This window comes from Vigna angularis, chromosome 10 (genome assembly GCF_016808095.1).
Source record: "Vigna angularis cultivar LongXiaoDou No.4 chromosome 10, ASM1680809v1, whole genome shotgun sequence".
Classification (NCBI taxonomy): domain Eukaryota; kingdom Viridiplantae; phylum Streptophyta; class Magnoliopsida; order Fabales; family Fabaceae; genus Vigna; species Vigna angularis.
In genome coordinates, this window is record NC_068979.1 from 18,905,655 (window position 1) to 18,925,937 (window position 20,283).

General features: G+C 34.4%; 2 protein-coding genes across 4 annotated transcripts; one reads left to right on the forward strand and one right to left on the reverse strand.

Annotated features, from left to right (window-relative positions):
* Positions 1–932: 932 nt before the first annotated feature.
* Positions 933–3,189, forward strand: LOC108334905 (protein RICE SALT SENSITIVE 3). 3 transcript variants are annotated; one of them, XM_017570831.2, is made up of 7 exons: positions 933–1,310; positions 1,537–1,587; positions 1,673–1,849; positions 1,968–2,073; positions 2,297–2,338; positions 2,439–2,495; positions 2,580–3,189. In XM_017570831.2, the coding sequence occupies exons 1-7, from the start codon at positions 1,174–1,176 to the stop codon at positions 3,096–3,098; spliced, it is 1,089 nt and encodes a 362-aa protein (XP_017426320.2). In that variant the 5' UTR covers positions 933–1,173; the 3' UTR covers positions 3,099–3,189. The 3 variants fall into 3 exon arrangements, with proteins under 3 accessions (XP_017426320.2, XP_052725449.1, XP_052725450.1); XM_052869489.1 differs by having other exon boundaries at positions 950–1,310; positions 2,439–3,189; XM_052869490.1 differs by lacking the exon at positions 1,537–1,587 and having other exon boundaries at positions 951–1,310.
* A 4,010-nt stretch (positions 3,190–7,199) lies between these two features.
* On the reverse strand, positions 7,200–17,193 carry LOC108335953 (threonine--tRNA ligase, mitochondrial 1). The gene is made up of 19 exons (XM_017572192.2): positions 16,618–17,193; positions 16,455–16,514; positions 16,258–16,347; positions 14,663–14,737; positions 14,367–14,495; positions 14,178–14,267; positions 13,886–13,974; positions 13,706–13,802; positions 13,160–13,246; positions 12,730–12,814; positions 12,222–12,316; positions 11,568–11,600; positions 11,400–11,486; positions 10,779–10,871; positions 10,077–10,169; positions 9,766–9,987; positions 9,093–9,164; positions 8,345–8,416; positions 7,200–7,480 (listed from the first exon to the last, which is right to left on the reverse strand). The coding sequence occupies exons 1-19, from the start codon at positions 17,074–17,076 to the stop codon at positions 7,385–7,387; spliced, it is 2,124 nt and encodes a 707-aa protein (XP_017427681.1). The 5' UTR covers positions 17,077–17,193; the 3' UTR covers positions 7,200–7,384.
* Positions 17,194–20,283: the final 3,090 nt, after the last annotated feature.

A 20,283-nucleotide genomic window follows, 5' to 3' on the forward strand; every position in this document is an offset into this window, starting at 1 on the left:
TCGGCTCTTCCTTTTGGGGTAAGAAAAAAATTATAAGAATACTGATATCTGACACCACTCATGTATATAAAGAAAAAGGATTTTTCCTGGTTAGGAAGTAATTAGCCATCCAATTTACGCATTATGACTCAAACTAGTTAGTACACTCGTTAGTTTGCTACTAGTGGCTAGGAGAGTGTGATGAAATAGTATTCAAACAGTAATTTGATGTTGATATTTCACTTCCTGTAAGGGATATCCTGGCACCACTATCTTGTTCCTCACGTAGCAGACAACCGATCGAACAAAACTACAAATCCTAGTTAATGGAAAAATGGAAAAGCAGTGGCTCATAGGTATTAAAGTTAATTAAAAAGGTGGTAACATTTATTAGGTGCGGTGTTGTGGCCGGTTGAGTAGAATAAATGGTTGTGGTTTAGGAAGTTAGCCAGGGACTGGAATCATGAGTACATGCTGATACCTAAGTGTCAGGAAACAGAACGGTAAGCGATGGAACATGAATTAAAACATAAAATATGTATTTATGAAAAGATGGATGCTGCTGCAGGAGCATTGGGGTTCAGGATCAAGGCCATAGCTAGAAATCAGATAACAGTCACAAAGACATGGAGCTACGTGAGGAACAATGTATCATGCTGTTTTTGAACCACATATATAAATATAATATATGATATACATTATTATTATTATTATTATTATTATTATTATTATTATTATTACGTTTGGCCTATGCTTCTGCTGCTGCTGATGATGGTTCATGAATTTGGGGTGAGGTTGATTGTTTTCAACTTTGGAGGATGTTGAAAAATTAGGACTTGGGGAAGGGAGAAGGAAAAGGAGAGGTGGGGTCTGAGTGAAATATTAAAATATTTTTGTGTACAATGAAAAGTATATGGTTCATTTATTTCACCCCAACTTTCCCCACCTAAATGTATAGTATGCGTAGGAGAGAGAGAAAGAGAGAGGGAGAGAGAGAGAGGGAGAGAGAGAGAGAGAGAGAGAGAGAGAGAGAGAGAGAGAGAAAGAGAGAGAGATGGAGTATAAATGTAAGATTTGCTTGTTGGTGGGCTTATATAAAGGAGGATAGGATGTTGCAGTTCCCCACTCTTAAAGATAGCTAGGTGAGGGGGTGCAAGGGAAAGAGATCAAATTGTTTTGCTTTCTGAGGATTTGATGGAGGAACATCTCACTCCACTGGCTGTTACCCATCTCCTTCAACACACTCTCAGAAGTTTGTGCATCCATGAAAATTCCCAATGGGTCTATGCAGTCTTCTGGAGGATCTTGCCAAGAAACTACCCTCCACCCAAGTAAGGAGAGGGGAATTAGAGATCAATCAACTCTATATATATCTCTTGGAAAGACAGATTTTTCTGGACTAGCTAGGCACAAAGATCACACACACACATACACATATACACATATATATAGTTAGTATCTATAAATGGACTATTAGTAAACTATATATAACTTTATGAAAACGTTTGTGTAATAGATATGCTGATTCTTGAATCTTGTTTCTTCGTAATCATATAGGTGGGAAGGACAAGGGGCATATGATAGATCAAGAGGAAACAGAAGGAATTGGTATGTTTCCAGTGTTGAGGTTAACTTCAACACTGGTGCAGAATTATTGTGTTTGGTTAACAAAAGTGTGTTTATGTGCATGTAGGATACTGGTGTGGGAAGATGGTTTCTGCAATTTTGCTGCATCGGCAGCTCCTGAAATCAACTCTGGAGATTGTCCCACCTCGTCCGTTTATGGGAACTGTGAATTTCAGCCCTACCAAGGACTGCAACCGGAACTCTTCTTCAAGATGTCCCATGAGATCTACAACTATGGAGAAGGGTATGCAATATCTATGTGTATTTTAATCCATAGCAGTTTATATATCCTTTTGTCACTTTTTTTTTTTATTCTGCTCCTGGAAGATTTGAAAGCAAAGTAATTATGTTGAATGGAGCAGGTTAATAGGAAAAGTTGCTGCAGATCACAGCCACAAGTGGATATACAAAGAGCCTAATGATCAAGAAATCAACTTCTTGTCAGCATGGCACAATTCAGCAGATTCGGTGAGAAAGAAATTAAAACCCCACCTATATCTTCCCTACGCTTGCAAAGTGAACAGCATTAAATGCCAAATTTAATTGCTCACAGAATCATCCAAGTTTAGCTATTAATTTCACGTGTCACAAAATTAATACCCATGATTTCATGTTTATGTATATGTTTGTATGTTTTCCAATAGAAAAATCTCTAGTTATATCCTTATAGAACATACATCCTCTTTTGCAGCACCCTAGGACTTGGGAAGCCCAGTTCCTGTCTGGTATAAAGGTATGACTATGAAACATGGAGCCACTCTTTGATTTCAGACTGCAGGATATCTCCTTTCTCTACTGAATTCAAATATTGTATCATACATTGATTCTTTCAGACCATAGCTCTTATTGCTGTGAGAGAAGGTGTTGTTCAATTAGGAGCTGTTCACAAGGTTTTTTTTCCCTCTTCTCCTCTCTCTTTGTCTCACCCACTTGGCAAAATCTACTTTACAATTTTACTCTTCATGGAACTGAAGGTGATTGAAGACCTGAGCTATGTTGTTCTTCTAAGAAAAAAGTTCAGCTACATTGAAAGCATCCCTGGTGTGCTGTTGCCACATCCATCATCTTCTGCATACCCTTATAAAGTAGAAGGAGGGTATGGAGTTCCAGAACAATGGCATTTTCAAGGGAACCATCTTGCACCTCAAGCTGAGTTATATGAGAACCACTTCAACTTGCCACTGAAGATAACTCCCTCAATGAGCAGCCTGGAAGCACTTCTGTCAAAGCTGCCCTCAGTGGTGCCACCACCACATCCTACACAACCATCACAGTCCCATCATCATCAACTTCTGGCATCACCCCAGCAAAGGCCACTGGAGTTCATGGGATCAATGCAGAAAGTGGCAAAAGAAGAGTTAGAAGAAGAGGTATACAGACCAGAACTTGACATTGGTGAGAGCAGCACTTCCATGTCAGGCTACCACCATCAACATCACTTCCATCAAGATCAGAATAATGTAACTAGGAGTGGAGCCAACGATGGATTTTGAGTTTCCATCACCAGACTTTTGCAAAAACACATGGAAACAATATCATATCAGCCGCATTAATGAAAATTTAGTCCTAATTATCAACTCCTAACAGTAATTGTACCCAGTTTTTACCTTCATTCTTGTCATTATAATAATAAAAAAGAATAATAATGATGATAAAAATAATAATAATAATAGTATAATAAGATAATAACCATGATAAGTGCTTGTTTTTTGGCTGGTGTTTTATTTTGTGGAGATGGTTCTGATTCTTAGTAGTAAGAAAGGAAGTTGTATTTCATGCATGCGTGTGCATATCTGCAGCTGCTGATCATGATGTGTCTGTCAGTCGGGGGCGTGTGTATGGGTTCGTAGCACGTAGTCACACACAGCGAATCTAGAACAATATTGTACTTAGAAATCAACTGTTACAGTTGTTTAAGGATGTTAAGTGTTGCAAGTAATAATATAATAGTATATTTTATTGTAATTTATAATAAAAATCTCATGAATAAGCCACACATGTTGTATTGTATAGAAACAAAGAAAAGAAAAACTATATATATACATATATATGTATGGATGTAACTAGTGATTTAGATATGCTTTTTTTTGCTTCAATGCACGAGTCTTATATAGGATTACTAATAAATATAAATAATTAACATGAAGATAGTCTGCTATTTTTTATTTATTTAGTTTCTGATATGGTTTTTATCGGAATTATGCTTAAAGAAGTAAAAGCAAAATGTGTTGGAATCAGTATGATTGGGAATGAGTAGTCTCTATTTTATAATTACATTCATAATGATTGAAATTTTAAAATAGTTTAATAATGATATAAGATAGGATTACAAGTAAATAAATAACCCATCTCTCCAAAATATAAGAAGTCTTAATAACTGAATATTCTCTTATATTTTCTAATAAACTAAAAGAGAACAAGTATTTTTTGGATGAAGTTTTCTATAAATTGAAGGACAAAAGTTAAAAACCAAAATTAACTTGTAAATTCAAAATAATTAAGCAAAAAGTAATTTGGGGGCAACTTTTAATAATTTTTCTATTTTTTAATTTAAATATAAATGATTTTTAGTCTATAAAGAAGTTTATTTTATTTGTTCTCATATTTTTCTTTTTTTAAAGTATTTAAGCATAAGTTCATCAAGATGGACTCACACCTTCAAATGAGTTAATATTTAATTCCAGCATATATTTTTAAACTTGTTTAAACCTATACATACATTTTGTGGTATGTTTTATTCTAAAATTTTAAACAATTGAGACCAAAATGGATTAGAAAGGCTGGTAGTTTGTAAGTGCAAGTACGTGCAAGTGGTAAAACATGTATATGAATCATGCCAATATAAGGGTAAGATTTATTAAAGAGAGGCTATATGTGAAGATAATCTATTAATAAAATCTCAGTATAACTACATAAACAATTGATATAACTTTCTATTTTTAAGACAATTAAATTAATAAGTTTTTATTTTTATAAATTTTTTTTATTTTTATTTAACGTGAAACTTAAACTCTTATTTATATTTTTATGTATAAAAAAATATGAATAAATTAAAAAAAATGTTATTTTATTATAAATAGTCTATATGTTTTTTTCATCTAAAAATAAAATATTTGGTTTCCTGAAGAAGATGATGGTGGGCAATGGGTATATCATGAGTATAACAGTGAGGAAGGATTGTTATATGAAGTGTGAAGAGTAGAAGATTGAAAATAATAATGGAGGGTGTTGAAGAAAGGACATAACCAAACTTAGTGCCCATTGTCTATTGTAAATAATTGATTATCAAACAATACATAGCAGGCTGCAGCACCTACATTTCGACCTTTTCTCTAACTTAAGTGTAAAATTAGATTCCCTTCTGTTGCTCTGATTCATACAAGTTTTACCCAAAAATGTCAACGCATCATTGTACGTGTGTGATTTTTATTTAATTTTAAAATAAAACATGACACTTGCTGTTGTTTTTTTGCTAAAATTGACAAAATTTAATTAATTTACTTCTTTTCTTAAGAACAATGTGCTATTAAAGTGTGGTGTTGTAACTAGTTAATTTTTAATTATAAAATATCATTTTGAGGCATAGTATGAGCTATATCAATGCTATACAAAGGTTATTAATATACAGATGATGGAAACGTGTCACATATGTTGCAAACAATTAAGACTACCTTGTCGTCCTGTTTATTGTGCATAAATTTAGTTTTAAAATATAAAAATTACATTATGATCAAAACAGCAAAAGATTATTTTCAAATAAATGAACAGTTTGAAATAAAATAAATAATAATTCTGAGACAATATAGAAATTATTAATAATATATAATAATAATAATAATATTTACATTTATATATAATAGCTTGTGATAAAACATAATTTATTTTTAACTAAAAAACAAAAATATCACATGACTTAATTAATGAAGGAACTCAAGATAGGTGTCATCTAATATATATATATATATATATAACCCAAAATTTTCTTTTCTCTTTTTTTTTCATAAAAATAAATGTAATAAAGTTTAGAACACATGTATATAGAAAATAAAATTTTCACCGTTACAAATTAGCATATCAAAATAGTTTTAAGATAAATACTTACTTATAAATACTTATCACAAAATATTCATTTCTTCAATGAAACGTCAAAATAATATATAAGTTACACATAGGTGACTAATATTTTGAATCCAATCTTAAAATAGTTTTAGCACCGTTAATTACTCCTTATATCTTAGCTAAACTATATTATTTTAAATTCAAGTCTTACAATCCTGGTGAATAACTAACAAACAATTCAAAATAATATAATACAATTTAATAGGTACAAAACAATAAAAAAATTAAAATAATATAATACTATATAATAAGATCAAAAAGTCACACAAAGTTCAGTATTATAATAATTGACGTATAATGAATTAATTATAAATTCCACAAAACTAATTTCAACTAAATAATTCTAAATTTAATAGAATGCTTTTTAAATCAGTCAAACATAATAATTATAAATTTCCATATCATTTAATTTTTTTTTTCAAATGATGCAAAGAAATCATTTTGAACGAAAACTACATAATTTTCCATTTGCATGCAGATTAGGCTTGGTACAACTCATTTAGAATAGACAAATTATTAAAATATATAAAATAGTTTCAAAATATATTTTTATTTTTAGAATGAAGTTATTGTCAAACAAATTATGATTATTATCAACAAATGGTGCAGATATCGGCAATCTGTTAAAGAGAATCTTGATAGTTTGGCCTATTTGTAAACTTTTACATACTTGTTGAAAAAAGTCAGTGAACAATATACACATTCAATAAAAGAAAAAAAAATGTTCATGAATGTATCTGATTTGTAAAATTTACCGATATTATTTAAAACAGAATTCTTATAAGATCGCATTGACAAATAAATAGATTTTTGTAGAAGATATATAAAAGTATATTCAAAGAAAAAGAATATATAAAACAATATATCAAAAAGAATAAAGCATGCAAGACGAAACTACATATGCTCAAGTTCAATTGATTAATGAAAGTCATTCTCACTGACAAACTAGATGGATAGATAAATTCTTAAGCTACCTACTACTTGTGACGTCACACAGTTGAGTTGAGACAACTCAAGTCGGTGAACTGGGCAGAATAAACATTTGTGAGAGTATGAACCCAAAACTAACTTCGAGAGGAAGAATATTATATGTTCACCACGTCATATATAAATCAGTTCAGTTAAGCCAACCAGGTACAAGCATCCGAGACGTTATTACATCCAAAATGGATATGAATATGCAACTTGACGTGCTTAATAATACACCAAAGAGACAAATCCAGGATCCTTTAAAAAACTAGACAAGTTGCTAACAATCATCACTGAAGACCGACTCTAAAAGGTATATTTTCTTCAAAAGTCAGTCAATAACTTCAAATAAAATAGAAAATTCTAGAGGCATGTAAACTCGACTGCTTATAGAACTGAAGACCGACTCCAAAAAGGTATATTTTCTTCAAGTCAGTCAATAACTTCAAATAAAATAGAAACGCAAAAACAGCAATACAATGATCTAGTTGACTACGCTCCAGGTATAACCAAAAGTTCCGTTATCTTAGTAGTGTGATGGCAATGCAATACACTGATCATTCAAATCATATATAAAACCAGGATAAATAGCTAAATTAAATTAAAAATATAAATAATGCACACACAAATGTATAAAAACTAAGGTATTTGGGGCTGAAAATTTTCTTCAACAGTTTTAACAAGTAAAGTATCAATGGTAAGCTGCAGCTTCGTCTCTGAAATGCTTAAGTAGGTTCTCTATACTCATAACGTTATGATCTCCCTTGTCTCTAACTCGCACACTCACCTGGAATCACAAATCAACTCAGCTTTCCACAGGTAGTAAAGAGAATCGTCAAAAGATAGCTCTACATGGGCGTAAACACTGATGTATAACATTTTACTGATGTAGAAATGAAAAACAAATTATATTTGGTCCAATAAGATAATGATGTTATACTATTAATGTAGTTAACTTCTCCAGACAGATCACCCATTGGCAACTCTTAAGAGATAATGCGGGAGCAAGCCTCCAAGATTAGTAGATGATGCAACCTTAATCAGAATACTTAGAAATGTAGCTCAGGCATACTTGAGCTAAAATGAGGAAATATTATTAGGTGGTTTTAAATTAATATTTAAATAACACATGACATAAATTGTAAAATTTGAATGTATTATATAGATATAAATATTTGTTGGATTAGGAATATGGGTACTTAGCGTTCTACTTGATAATTTCACCAAAATGAGAGATACTAGCATCCTTCAGCTCTTCTAATTAAAATCAATCAAGACAAAGCTTAAACAGTCTTAACCAAGCTAGTATCCTTAGCCCAACTTTGACTTGTTCTGTAGGCCAAAGGTAAATGTGTTTCAATCTCAACCCTTTCCGTTTCTAAATTTGAATGATGCTATACGTTTTGCACATGGCATGAGTGTAAATGAAATATTGTGATGAAATTATTTGTGCATAGTTCATATAAGCAAGCTTGCTTTCTCCTTTAGACACTTCTAATTAATCCAAACATAATTATCCAAGTGTGAGAAATTCATTAAAAACTGTGTTTACAGCTGTTAGCAACCCTAGGTCAAACAAATATGAAATGCATGAGGATATGTCAAGAGAGAAAAGGACAGGATTATTTATGATAAGGGAAAAATGAAGAACCTGTCCAGTATTTGCTTCCTCCTCTCCGACAACCAAGATGTAGTTGTATTGAGCTAATTGTGCTTCTCGTACCTGCAGAATGTCACAACTTCAATTTAAAGACATTTCTCTTCAATCAAGAAACAGGATAAATGATAAAAAGTATATAGTACATTGAAAAAAACAGCTTTCAATTACAGATTTACTAAACATTTAGTATACTAATTTTTTCATAAAAAATAAAATCCCCAAATATTAAAAGACACAAAAACGACTACTAAAGTTGTTTGATATAATAAGTTATAAAACTGATACCAAGTCATTTGGGAGACTAAACTAGTTTAGTTGCATTTAAATCAATTACAATACCCTACTTAAGGTTCCAAATATATAACAACTTGAATAAAATTCATTACAAGTAACAGATTTTAAAATATTACAATAGAATAATACATACACTTTGCCAACGTACAAGTACAAAATCTAGTAACATAAACACATCAGTAGCTGACTAGTGGCAACAGCTTGGGGCAGAAAAGATACATCCAGTAATATAAAATCCTCTTTGGCAACAAATTAATGTTCTATCTAAACGCTTGTATAAAAAATATGAACCAATAAATAGAGAGTCTCTCCATATTTCAAATGTAATACCAATCATATAACCAATATTTCATTGGCAGTATAGAAAACATTTTTGGGTATTATTAACCTCTGAATGAATAATATGTAATGAAATCAAACTCCTACGCCTAAAGGTTTAGGTTACCTTCTTTTGAATCTTCCTATCAGTTGTATCAGCATCAACATGAAATCCTGCTTGGTGGATCTGATCTTTGACCTAGAAAATTGCAGTCCAATAAAGTTACATGACCAACAAACCATTTCATTTCACTATCAATATATATAGCAGTACAAGTATCCTCACAAACTACAAACAGACAATAAAAAGTCAATGGCCTGTTTGATTTAAGAAATGTTTCCTGCCTTTGCTAATGATTACAAATATGATATATTTCCCCGTTTCCTCTTTCCAAAATATTGTACAAGGTGGAATTTTAATGATCATTTTCTAAAAATAGAAAGCATTCCGAAAAACCAAACACACTCTAAGATATTGAACTATTCAAGGAGATTGATTGCTCGAACTTTGTGATCAGGTTACAGCTGGAAGTTTATTTAAAAATGTATGTGATGGACTGAACATAATTTAGTAACACAAAATCAAACTGCTTCAACGGTTTCAAGATGATACAGAAAAGCTCGGGAATAAACAAGGAAAAGCCAATGTTGCAAAAGCTCCTGTGAGTACTAGACAGTTAATTTACAGGCATGAAAAAAATACAGGTGCTGCCACAAGATATGTCGTACAGCATTTGTATCATTTAATAGGTATAAGTAAATATATCAAAGAATAAAGCATAAAATTCAGAGCTGCGTACCTGTAGTGCATAAGATTGTGATTTTTCAGACACAGGACATACAATTGCTTGACGAGGACTGAGCCAGAAAGGCCATTTACCCTTGTAGTGCTCTAAAAGTATGGCAAACATGCGTTCAACAGATCCTAGAATTGCTCTATGTATCATTACAGGTCTCTCAATTTTGGCTTCATCCTCAGCAGAGAATTCCAACTTAAAACGATCAGGAAGCTGGAAGTCAAGCTGCAAGTAACCACATTCACCTGGCTATTAGATGACAAGTTATCCAAAACTAAATCATGTGAACACAAATCTATCTGAGCGTGGCGGACCTGCAAAGTTGCACACTGGAATTTCCTACTTAATGCATCAGATACACTGATGTCTATCTTTGGTCCATAGAATGCCCCATCCCCTTCATTCAACTGCAAGGTTTTACACAGAATATAAGCACAAAGATAGTAAAGCTTACAAATGTCGCATTCCACAGAAAATAATAAAACATTATGAAAATAAAAAATGTAGTGTAGGGCGAGTGGAAAACCCTTCACCCATATCAACAAAAAGAGCAAGAGAAGAAATGGGTGCTGTCATACACAGAATGAAACTGCCAACATAAGCAAATTAGATAATATGATGCAGAGAGGAATCAAGGGCGGACTGGAGGAATGGGCCTGTAGTAGAGAAAAGGACAAGGGGGTCTTGAGGTTGTTAACAGAAATTTCATCTGTCTTAGCAAGATTGGAGAGAAGAGTGATTATGTGCAATTATCACCAAATGATGAGAGAACGGTGGGATAAATGTGATGGGAGGAGGGGAGAAAACAGGGGGTAGGCAATTATTGAGCGAGTTGAGAGGAATCTAGGAATTTCCTTGGTATTGAAGATGAAATGGGCTAACTCTACTTTTGGATATCCAATCTGTATTAGTTCTAATCTAATCCGAATTATAACCGTATGTTCAAAAGAATATCCTTAACAATATATCACTGGCATGAAATATTCTATAAGATATATAGAAGAGGACATAATTACCTGCCAAGGCTTGCCAAAATCATCTAAAGCTTCTTTAAGAGAACTTTCAGCTTTATCCCAGGTTGCAATATCTCCTAGGTATTTCTCTGGTCTCTAATCAAGTATCCAACACATGAAATAGTTATCTTTAATTGAAAGAAAAAAAAACAAGGGATTTGAAAAACTTTCTATGCTTTTCTCCTTAACTGGGAAGTAGGATAGAAAGACCACAAATCTGCTGTGGAGTTAAAATGAGCATCAATGATTCAGTGCTACATGGAAGTAACGGGACTATAATGAAAGTCCCCGTTACCATACCAAATAAATAATAATACATAGTGAATACATTCTTTTGCAAAATTTAATCCAGTGTTAGCACTAATACATGAGACCCACAATAAAAAAAATACTATATTTCTTAGTAAATTTAAATAAGAGACTACTGTAGCCATAATTATACTTTAATCTACTCGAGGAAACTGTCACATTAATGGGATGGCATAATAAAATCTAAAAACAGTCCACAGGCAAGATACTACTGAAGGCACCTTAAATCTAAGCTTTGGAACTCTGAATTTTCTGCTTTTAAAGACATTTAGAAAGGTACATAGGCATTAAGAACAATTAAGATGTAAAGCATACCGTTGAAAGCTTCAGCTCATATGTGAAACCAAATATGCTATAGACATAATTGATGAAACTCAATGCGTTCCTCACTTCATCCTTTATCTGTAAAATAAACAAAATCAGCAGCTCACACTGAAGCTCAAAAGGGACATTTATGGTGCATAAATTTTAAGATAAACTCACCTGGGACTCCCTGCAGAAAATATGTGCATCATCCTGAGCAACATTTAAATCAAATGTCATTAACAGTATGAAACTCAAACAGTACAGAAAACAGAAAGTAAAGATAAGGAAAATGGTCCATATTTTTCCTTTTAATGTTCTTTTGAGTTGTAACCGTATCATATTTTAAAGGAAAAACAAACATCACCAGAAAAAAATGACATTTTAGCTACAATACTATAACAGCATATAAATACAACCACGGTGTTTAATTTTAAGATGAGCAGATCAATCTACTGTTTCTGTGTACAAAATTGTCAAGCCCACAAACAGTATCCCCAACTTATTTGATAAAAAATGCATTTTCTACTCCAGTATTCATAATTAGTGAGACCCAAACATGCATTCAAAATTTCAAACACCACAATGATATTTTTGTTATAGTTAGTATTCAATTCACTATGTATGCCTGGGAAATTGAAAACCCAAAGAACCTAGCCACAATAATGCATAAAAATGTATGTTCCTGCCTCAGTACCTTGTTATGAAAAAAAAATGTATTTCCTGGTTCTATGAACTAAGCAGCAAATTAATATTATTGGAGTAACCCAATAAAAAGTGGACCCCCCCTTTCATAAAAACTAATGTCAATCCTCATACAGAAGAAAGATTCACCTGTTGAAATCTCCGAACACGTGTTAATCCACTCAGGGCACCACTAGCCTCATTCCGATGCAAAACTCCAAAGTCAGCAAAACGGAGAGGAAGTTCTGAACAACCATTGAAAAGTTGAGATAATATTTCATATAAAAAAAATCAGCTCAATCAAATTCAATTCTTCAAGATATACACTCAAACTCATGAAACATATCAACCTTACAACAAACTACAGATGATTGTCTGTTTGAATATTGTTATTAAAAACGATTCTTTAATTCTAAAAAGAATAAAACTTGCTTGATGACATTACTTCTCATTTGAAGTTTGGGAAAAATGTTTACAAAATTAGTTTTTAAAACCAAAAAATCAGAACAAGTTGAAGATATTTTCTTAATCTAGGAGCTCAAACATGTGCATTTTCCTAAATTCAAACTGAAATCTGGACTAGCTCAACCGGTGAGCATACAAACATAAAAGATTGATACCATCTAAAAAGATAAATCTCCATCTAAATGAAAATTACCTCTATATGATCGAACCCTGTGTTTAAACATCAGACAGTGTCCTGGGCAATTCATTGGTTTCAACCCAAACTCTTGTTTGTCAATCTAGTTCACACAAAAAAAAAAAAAAATACTTTGGTCAATAACCTGATTGCCTGTAAATAAAATGCCTTATTGGAAGGGTTTTATACTGTTCAGGTTGTGCAACTTAAAATACGTAGTAGAGATATCCTATAGAAATCCCAAAAACACTATTAGTTTCTTTTCCTACATCCTAATACATGGTCCCTGCCCACATAGATTATTCCTAAAGGTAATAATTACATGAGCATATACATCAACACAAATCTCAATCGTCTAGATTCCCCCATGATAAAGAGATATGTCCTTCAACTCTCTAACCCGCATTCTTACAGAAGCTAGCATTTATAGATATTGGGAAAAACATACCTCTAAAATAAACATATCCTCTCTATAATTTGCAGCATGACCAGATTGCACCCACAGATCCATGTTAAACACATTTGGAGATATGACCTGTTAATTCCATTTGCAAATAAATAAGTACTAAGTACATGGAAAAAGATTGTTTTTCTGTCACTTCAAGAAACTCCTACAATACAGTAGTTATTGGGCCTATCTTTTTTGGCTTTTCTTCGTATTAAAAGGAGAAGCTAAGTCAAACACATTTGAGGAAAAAGTCTTTAAAAATGAAGGAGCTTAATGTTTATAAAAGAAAAGGAAAAGCAGCTTTTAATATATTTAACGGAAGTAGCTTTTCTTAAAAAAGAATACATTACACCGTAGGCTCCCTCTCCCTATCATCCTACACAGATCAATGTGGAACAACGAAATAGAGCTTATAGTTTAAAAGAAGTTTTTAAGCTAAAACAGACAAACAATTTCCACACTGTTTTTAAAGTTCGTTTGCTAGATTTAACTTCTAAGTGACTTCTAAAATCAACACAATGGGCCAGATGTAGCCTTAAACTCAACCTCTTGATAACCCCTGTCTCTGTACTGATTTCTAATGAAGTCCATGAGTTTGTTGTAGACACGAGCACCATGTGGAAGAAAAAACCAGCTTCCTGGGCTGACAAAAACAAAGACAGATGAAGACATATCAGTCAGATTAGCTTACTAAATGTTGCAATCAGACTAATGGCCCCAACATACCTCCATTCATGATGAAGAATAAGCTCTTGCTTCACACCCAAAATCCGGTGATCATACTTTTTAGCCTCCTCCAGCCGATGCAAGTATTCCTAAAAAATTCAAAAACAAAAAATGGGGAGCAGAATCAAATGATAATAACACAGTAAGCCTTAATTCAAAAACACCACAGTGTGCATGTAGCACAGCACAGAGAAACTAGAGCGCCGCTGATAATGCTACAGGACACTATTAATGACTACTAGCTAGTTATTTACTTATTCCACAAGGAACTGCAATTGATTATTCAGTCCACCTTTAAACTCTTCTGATCAGGATAAGATATGCCATAAACTCTTTGTAAACTTTCACGATCTTTGTCCCCCCTCCAATATGCTGACGAAGCCTGGAATTCCAACCCAATTAAACCAAAGTACTTGCCGTTGATACAAATTAAAGGATAAATAAAAATCAGTGGTTGCGTGAAAAGACAGCTTACACATACCTTTAAACATGCAATTGCTTTGACAAATGATGTATTAGGAATATGGGGTCCACGACACAAGTCAACCAGGGGACCACATCTGTATACCGTGATAGTTTTGTCGGCAGGCAAATCATTGATAATCTCAATCTGATCACAATAACCACAAAGCCAAAGCGGCAAATTGTGAATTTGAGATATAAAATATTATAGGCGAAAGCAAACTGGAAATATCAGAATTAAGAAGATAATAGATAATATCATTAAAACAAGAAGCTAACCCCACCCCACCCTCAAAAAAAGTACGTTATGCTTGCCTTAAACTTATTATCAGAAAACATCTCCAGTGCCTGATCACGTGTAACTTCAATGCGCTCAAAGGGTTGTTTTTCCTGTAAATATAATTTTCAATGTTAACACAAAATTAATGTTTATCAGAATGATGAGTAACACATACAACAAGAATAAAATAAACGTATTCCATTAAATGAGGCCAGCTAAACATATCACAAAATCAACCGGGTTTAGTTAAAAACTATATTTTCAGAAATATTATTCACTGTGAAATTTTCCTTTCCATAAGTTATTCCAATGTTGTTCTTGATCTTCCTCCACCCCTTTTCATGAGGCTATAAACATTAGTTACTCTCCTCATCAGTGCCTCCAGTGACCACCTTTACATGTTTTCAATCCAACTCAAACAATTTTTATCATCATTTTCTAAGTAGCTGTCACATCAAAATCTCCTCATTAACAATCATTTTGCATCCCATTCTTTCTTGTCCTGTCACATCAATCTTAGCATACTTGTTTTTTCTACTCCAACATTTTTCTCTTGTTCTCCATTTAAAGTCCACATTTATTACCACAGAAACGTGCTAGGAAAATTCTTGGAAACGACAGATAAAAGAATGGAAAAGAGCAACCAGATCAAAACATCTAGATTAAGGAGGAAAATCTGAAATCTCTTTCCCTGTACTAGGAATATTTGAAAGTAGGAAATGATATGTTTTGATTTAGACATTCAATTCTATGTTTGAAACTCATTATCAGTGAGTGAACACCCATCCACTACAAAGGTTCTTCAATAAAAACCACGTCAAATAGTGCAACTGACTCAATATTTGGTTGCTTCTGGTAAACTAGAGAGAGTGGAAACATGTGTTGTTGATTTGCTTCCACATATGCATTATAAAAAGGGAATCTGAATTTATTTAGAAATCAAAATTATATTTCGAGGAAATTAAAAACGGGATAGACTTTATATCTTTTTGAAAAAAAAAATGAACTATTAACTAGGGTAATATGGTGAATCAATTAAAACTTAAAAATAAAAATCATTTTTTACTAAATTAGAGACAACTTCTAAAACAAAAGCAATTGAAAAATTGAACAAGGTTGGCTCCTCTAAAGTGAGATTATCTCTAAAATGGGTAAGGATGTATGATATATCTACCTTATTTAACTGAAATTGTAAAGAGATCGTAAACGAAAGTTGAAGGAAGGGTACATCCTCGCACTCATATTGGGGAAGATACCACTTTAGAAGAGCATTTTCATTAAAAATAAAATCACCTAATATTTGTTTAGCATTCCAAACTCAAGATTTGCTCAACAAATTAAACCAATAATTCCTAAGACACTCTTGATAAACATTAGACTTCCAGATATAGAAATATATGCAGAGGATCAGAAATTTGGAACAATCTTTGATAACTATGAAGTGTCTGTAAGTCGACAAAACACAAGATTACGAGGAGAAATGAACGTAAAGAGAAAAACATTAAGTACCATAACCATTATTCATCACGCTAACCGGAATAAAACCCCATAGCCAATGTAGCATCTAAAGCAGAAGTAAACATTAAAAAAAGGACATAAATAAGATAATAAAGAAGAAGAAGAAGAATACCGCAACAGCCTTCAATGCGCCAGATTCAATTTGCTTGAAGTGATCGTCATTGAGACCCAAGTCACCGTAAAACGCATCATAATAGAATCCCTAAAATAGAACATTCACTGTCTAACTCAATGCACACCTCACAAAAACATCACAACAAAGTCAAAACCTCATAAACACGTTACAACCAACAAAAAACACACACGAACCTCTCCTCTTGTAGTGCAAGGCCCAATGCAGAGCTTGCAACCATACTCCGTCTCAAGAGACTGAAAATAAACAAAAAAGAACAATACCAACAACAATAATCACTATTTCATCATAATACGAATTCAGATGATAATTAACAAAAACACTTGAACAGAGCTAGACCTGGCCGAGAATGTGCGCGCTGGAGTGCCAGAACGTGTCGCGTCCTTCATCGTCATCGAACTTGAAGATCTGGAGCTGGCAATCGTCCTCAAGCGGGCGCGTCATATCCCAGAGCACGCCATTGACTTTGGCGATGAGCGCGTTGTTGGCCAAATTCTTAGAGATTTCGCGCGCCACGTCGAGCGGAGTCGAGAGCCATTTCTTCGCCTCCTTCACGCCGCCGTCGGGAAGAGTAACTTTGATAGGATCCGGCGAGAGCGAGAGGCGCTGCGTTCGCTGCTCCGCCTGAATAGTATCGAACAGCTTGATGCGTTTCGGAATCGCCGCCTGAAGGTAGGCGTCGTCCTTCGCGTGAGCAACCATGGCGGCACCAGCGGAGGAGAAACGGTTAATAGGAATACGAAGAAGCGGAGAGTGTGGACAAGCGTAACGGCGCAAACGGATTAGAGAGTATAGCATAGCATAGTGTGTTGTGTGTGGGTTTTGGCTTCGAATTTTCCTTTTTCTTTATTAGTTAAACGGAAATAAAAAATGAAAACAAATTGCATGCGCTCATTGAGTTAGTGGGTTCAGTGGGTAAAGAGAAAGGTTTCTAGGGTTTATGGTTAGATCGAGCGTATCGCTTGGTGCACCTTCATAATTTTATCTTCTTTTTTTTTACTGTAGTAAAATGATAAAACTATTTTTTTAATATTACAAAAGAAAACTCCAGATTACATAGTTTAGAAATATTCTGAAAAAAAAAATTTAAGACGAAAAATTTAGAATGCATAATTTAAAATTGAAGTTTAACTAATTTAAAATAATATTTTAGAAACAGTAATTCTACAGGGTTGGAAGTTGAATTTTTAGTGGCATTATGTATTAGCATAAGCGGGTGCGTCTTGGTAAATATATTGTTTTGTTGTAATGTACTCTTTGAATTTTGTTCATACATAATCATGAAATTCCTAAGACCATTCGGTATTCCTAAGACCATTCTTAAGTTATAACCGTATGGTTACGTGGCGTGAATTTCTCCTACATGCTTCTACTTGTCGATAAACTTTCGGTTTTTGTCAACGTGAATTTCGTTTAATGAATTTATCATTGGATAACTCGTATAACATTAACTGAACTTGAGCGACAATAGTTCAAAGATGAACTCGTTGTTCAACTCGAGAAAGTGGAGAGTAGTTCCTTCAAAGATGAATTCGTCGTCCAACCTCCTTCGTTTATTAGGATCAAATGGTAGTGGTTCATGGTGAACTTGTTGTTACCACTGAGTGGTTTTCAAGGGAACTCTTCGTTCACCAATCTCTTTCTTCGTTTGTTAGACCAAATGGTAGTGGTTGTTGGTGAACTCCCTATTCATCATTCGATAAGGTTGGTAGTGGTTCCCAGGGGAACTTGTCGTTCACCGACCTCTTTCTTCGTTTGTTAGGACCGAGTGGTAGTGGTTCTCGAAGGAACTCACCATTCACAACCTTTATGGCGCTTGATTAACCCGAGTAACAGTGATTTATAAATGAACTCGTCATTCACCAACTCAGGGAGGTTGATAGTGGTTCCCGAATGAACTCGTCGTTCACCAACCTCATGTTTTTCGTTCATGCATGCAGTTATATATGGTCTTTGAACTTTGTGAATGTCTCATTGTATTAATTTGGTGAGAAGGAATGCAACTTTTTAACTGAAGTAAAATTTCAAATGAGAAGCATTCCATGTGTTGGGCACAACTTTCCCGCACGGGTGGCAAAGGAAATAAACATTGTTGTTCAAATCTTCTACTATCTTGAACGACTCCTCCCATTTTGTTGCCAGCTTTTCATGTATTGGTTTCTTTTGTGTGTCCCTAGCCTTTCTCCATACCAAGTCTCCTTCATTAAAACGTTTAGATCAAACCTTAGTGTTATATCTTCTGGCTACCATCCTCCTGCACGTTTTTGACCATATGGTCGTCGCTTCTCTTTGCTCCTAGAGGGTATCAAACTCCACTCGTAGCTTTCCTTCGTTGAGGTTCAAATCCTTAATTTGCCTACGAAATAAAGGTTCCCCTACTTCAACCGATAACATGGCATCAATATTGTACGTTAGATTTAAAGGGGTATCTCTAGTTGTGTAGTGTGGCGTATATCAGTACACCCATAACACCTTAGGGAGCTTATCTACGCATTCTTATTTTACTTCCCCAAAATGCCTTTTCAGCTCGGTAACAATGGTGTTATTGACGGCTTCTACCTAGTTGTTCGTTTGAGGGTGCTCAACTGAACTTGTAACATGTTTGATGCCCAAATTTGTGTAAAACCTAACAAGTTTTTTGTCAATGAATTGTCTGTAATAATCGTCTAAGGTAGCCCGACATAGCATGAGTTGTTATACGAACTTTTGGATCAGCTAAATGATGATAGTTGCCAAAGCTTCTACTTCCATCCATTTGGTGAAATAATTGATTGTTACCAAAAGAAACCTCTAATGAGCTAGGCCAATTGGGAAGGGACCCACTATATCCACCCCCACTAGACGAACGATTATGCTTTAAAATTCTCTTTGGAGTCAAAATACTCTACAATAACCGATTAACTACTTAAAATAATCGATTATCACAAAGAGGTTTTTAAGTTTGCTAAAAACTCATTTTGGCTCTAGAATAATCGATTACCAGAGAATGATAGTCGATTATCCATAATCGATTATGACTTACCACCATAATCAATTATCATAACTAGTCGTTGGAGTTTTTAGCATGTTTTTTAGCATTATGCATTCATTAAATGCATAATCGATTACCTTATTAAGAGAATGGTTTAATACATCATTTAGTCCCTACTTTTAGGGGTTGGGTTCAAAGTAATCCTACCTTTCAAAAAAGTTCATTAAGACCTCATATTTTGTTAAAAAATGTTCAATCCGGTTCTTTCCGCTCACGCCGTTAAAAACATAACGGTGCAAATGCCACCGTGGCATCTCATAAGCACGTGGCACACGTTAATAGGTGGACTTAAATGATTTTTCAATTTAAAAAAAAGACCTTGTCACGTCATCATCACCATCTCTAGACAAACCCTAATTTCTCTCCAAGAAACCCTAGCCGTCGCACCATCCAACGCCGTCACCGCCATCCTCGTCGGCAGTCGTCCTCTCCAACGCATCACACGCCACAACCAAAGCTATGCAACGAGAACGCGAGAAACCCTAGGTCTCCACAGTTTGCTTGCAGGTCTAATTGTGGTTGTAGGTGGAGGCAAGCAGCGATGCGATTAGTGATGGAGAAGAGTGGCGATTCGCGATCTGCAGTAGCTGGCGATTTGGCTGGTGGTTAGTGGTGGACGATTCTGTGGTGGAGATTGGACGGCAGTGCTGCTAGCGCGACGACAATTTGGTTGGTGCGAGGGTGAAAATGGTGAAGATTGGTGGTCGCGGCATAGCAAGGGATCACGTATGGTGGTGGCGCGAGAACTAAAGTGAGATGCGAAGGTGATGGAGGTGCAACAGAAGGGAGAAGACACTTTGGTGGTGGCGTGTGATATGTTGGAGAGGACGGCTGCCAGTGAGGATGGCGGTGGCGCTAGATGGTGCGACGGCTAGGGTTTCTTGGAGAGAAATTAGGGTTTGTCTGGAGATGGTGATGATGATGTGGCATTTGCACCGTTATGTTTTTAACGACGTGAGCGGAAAGGACCGAAT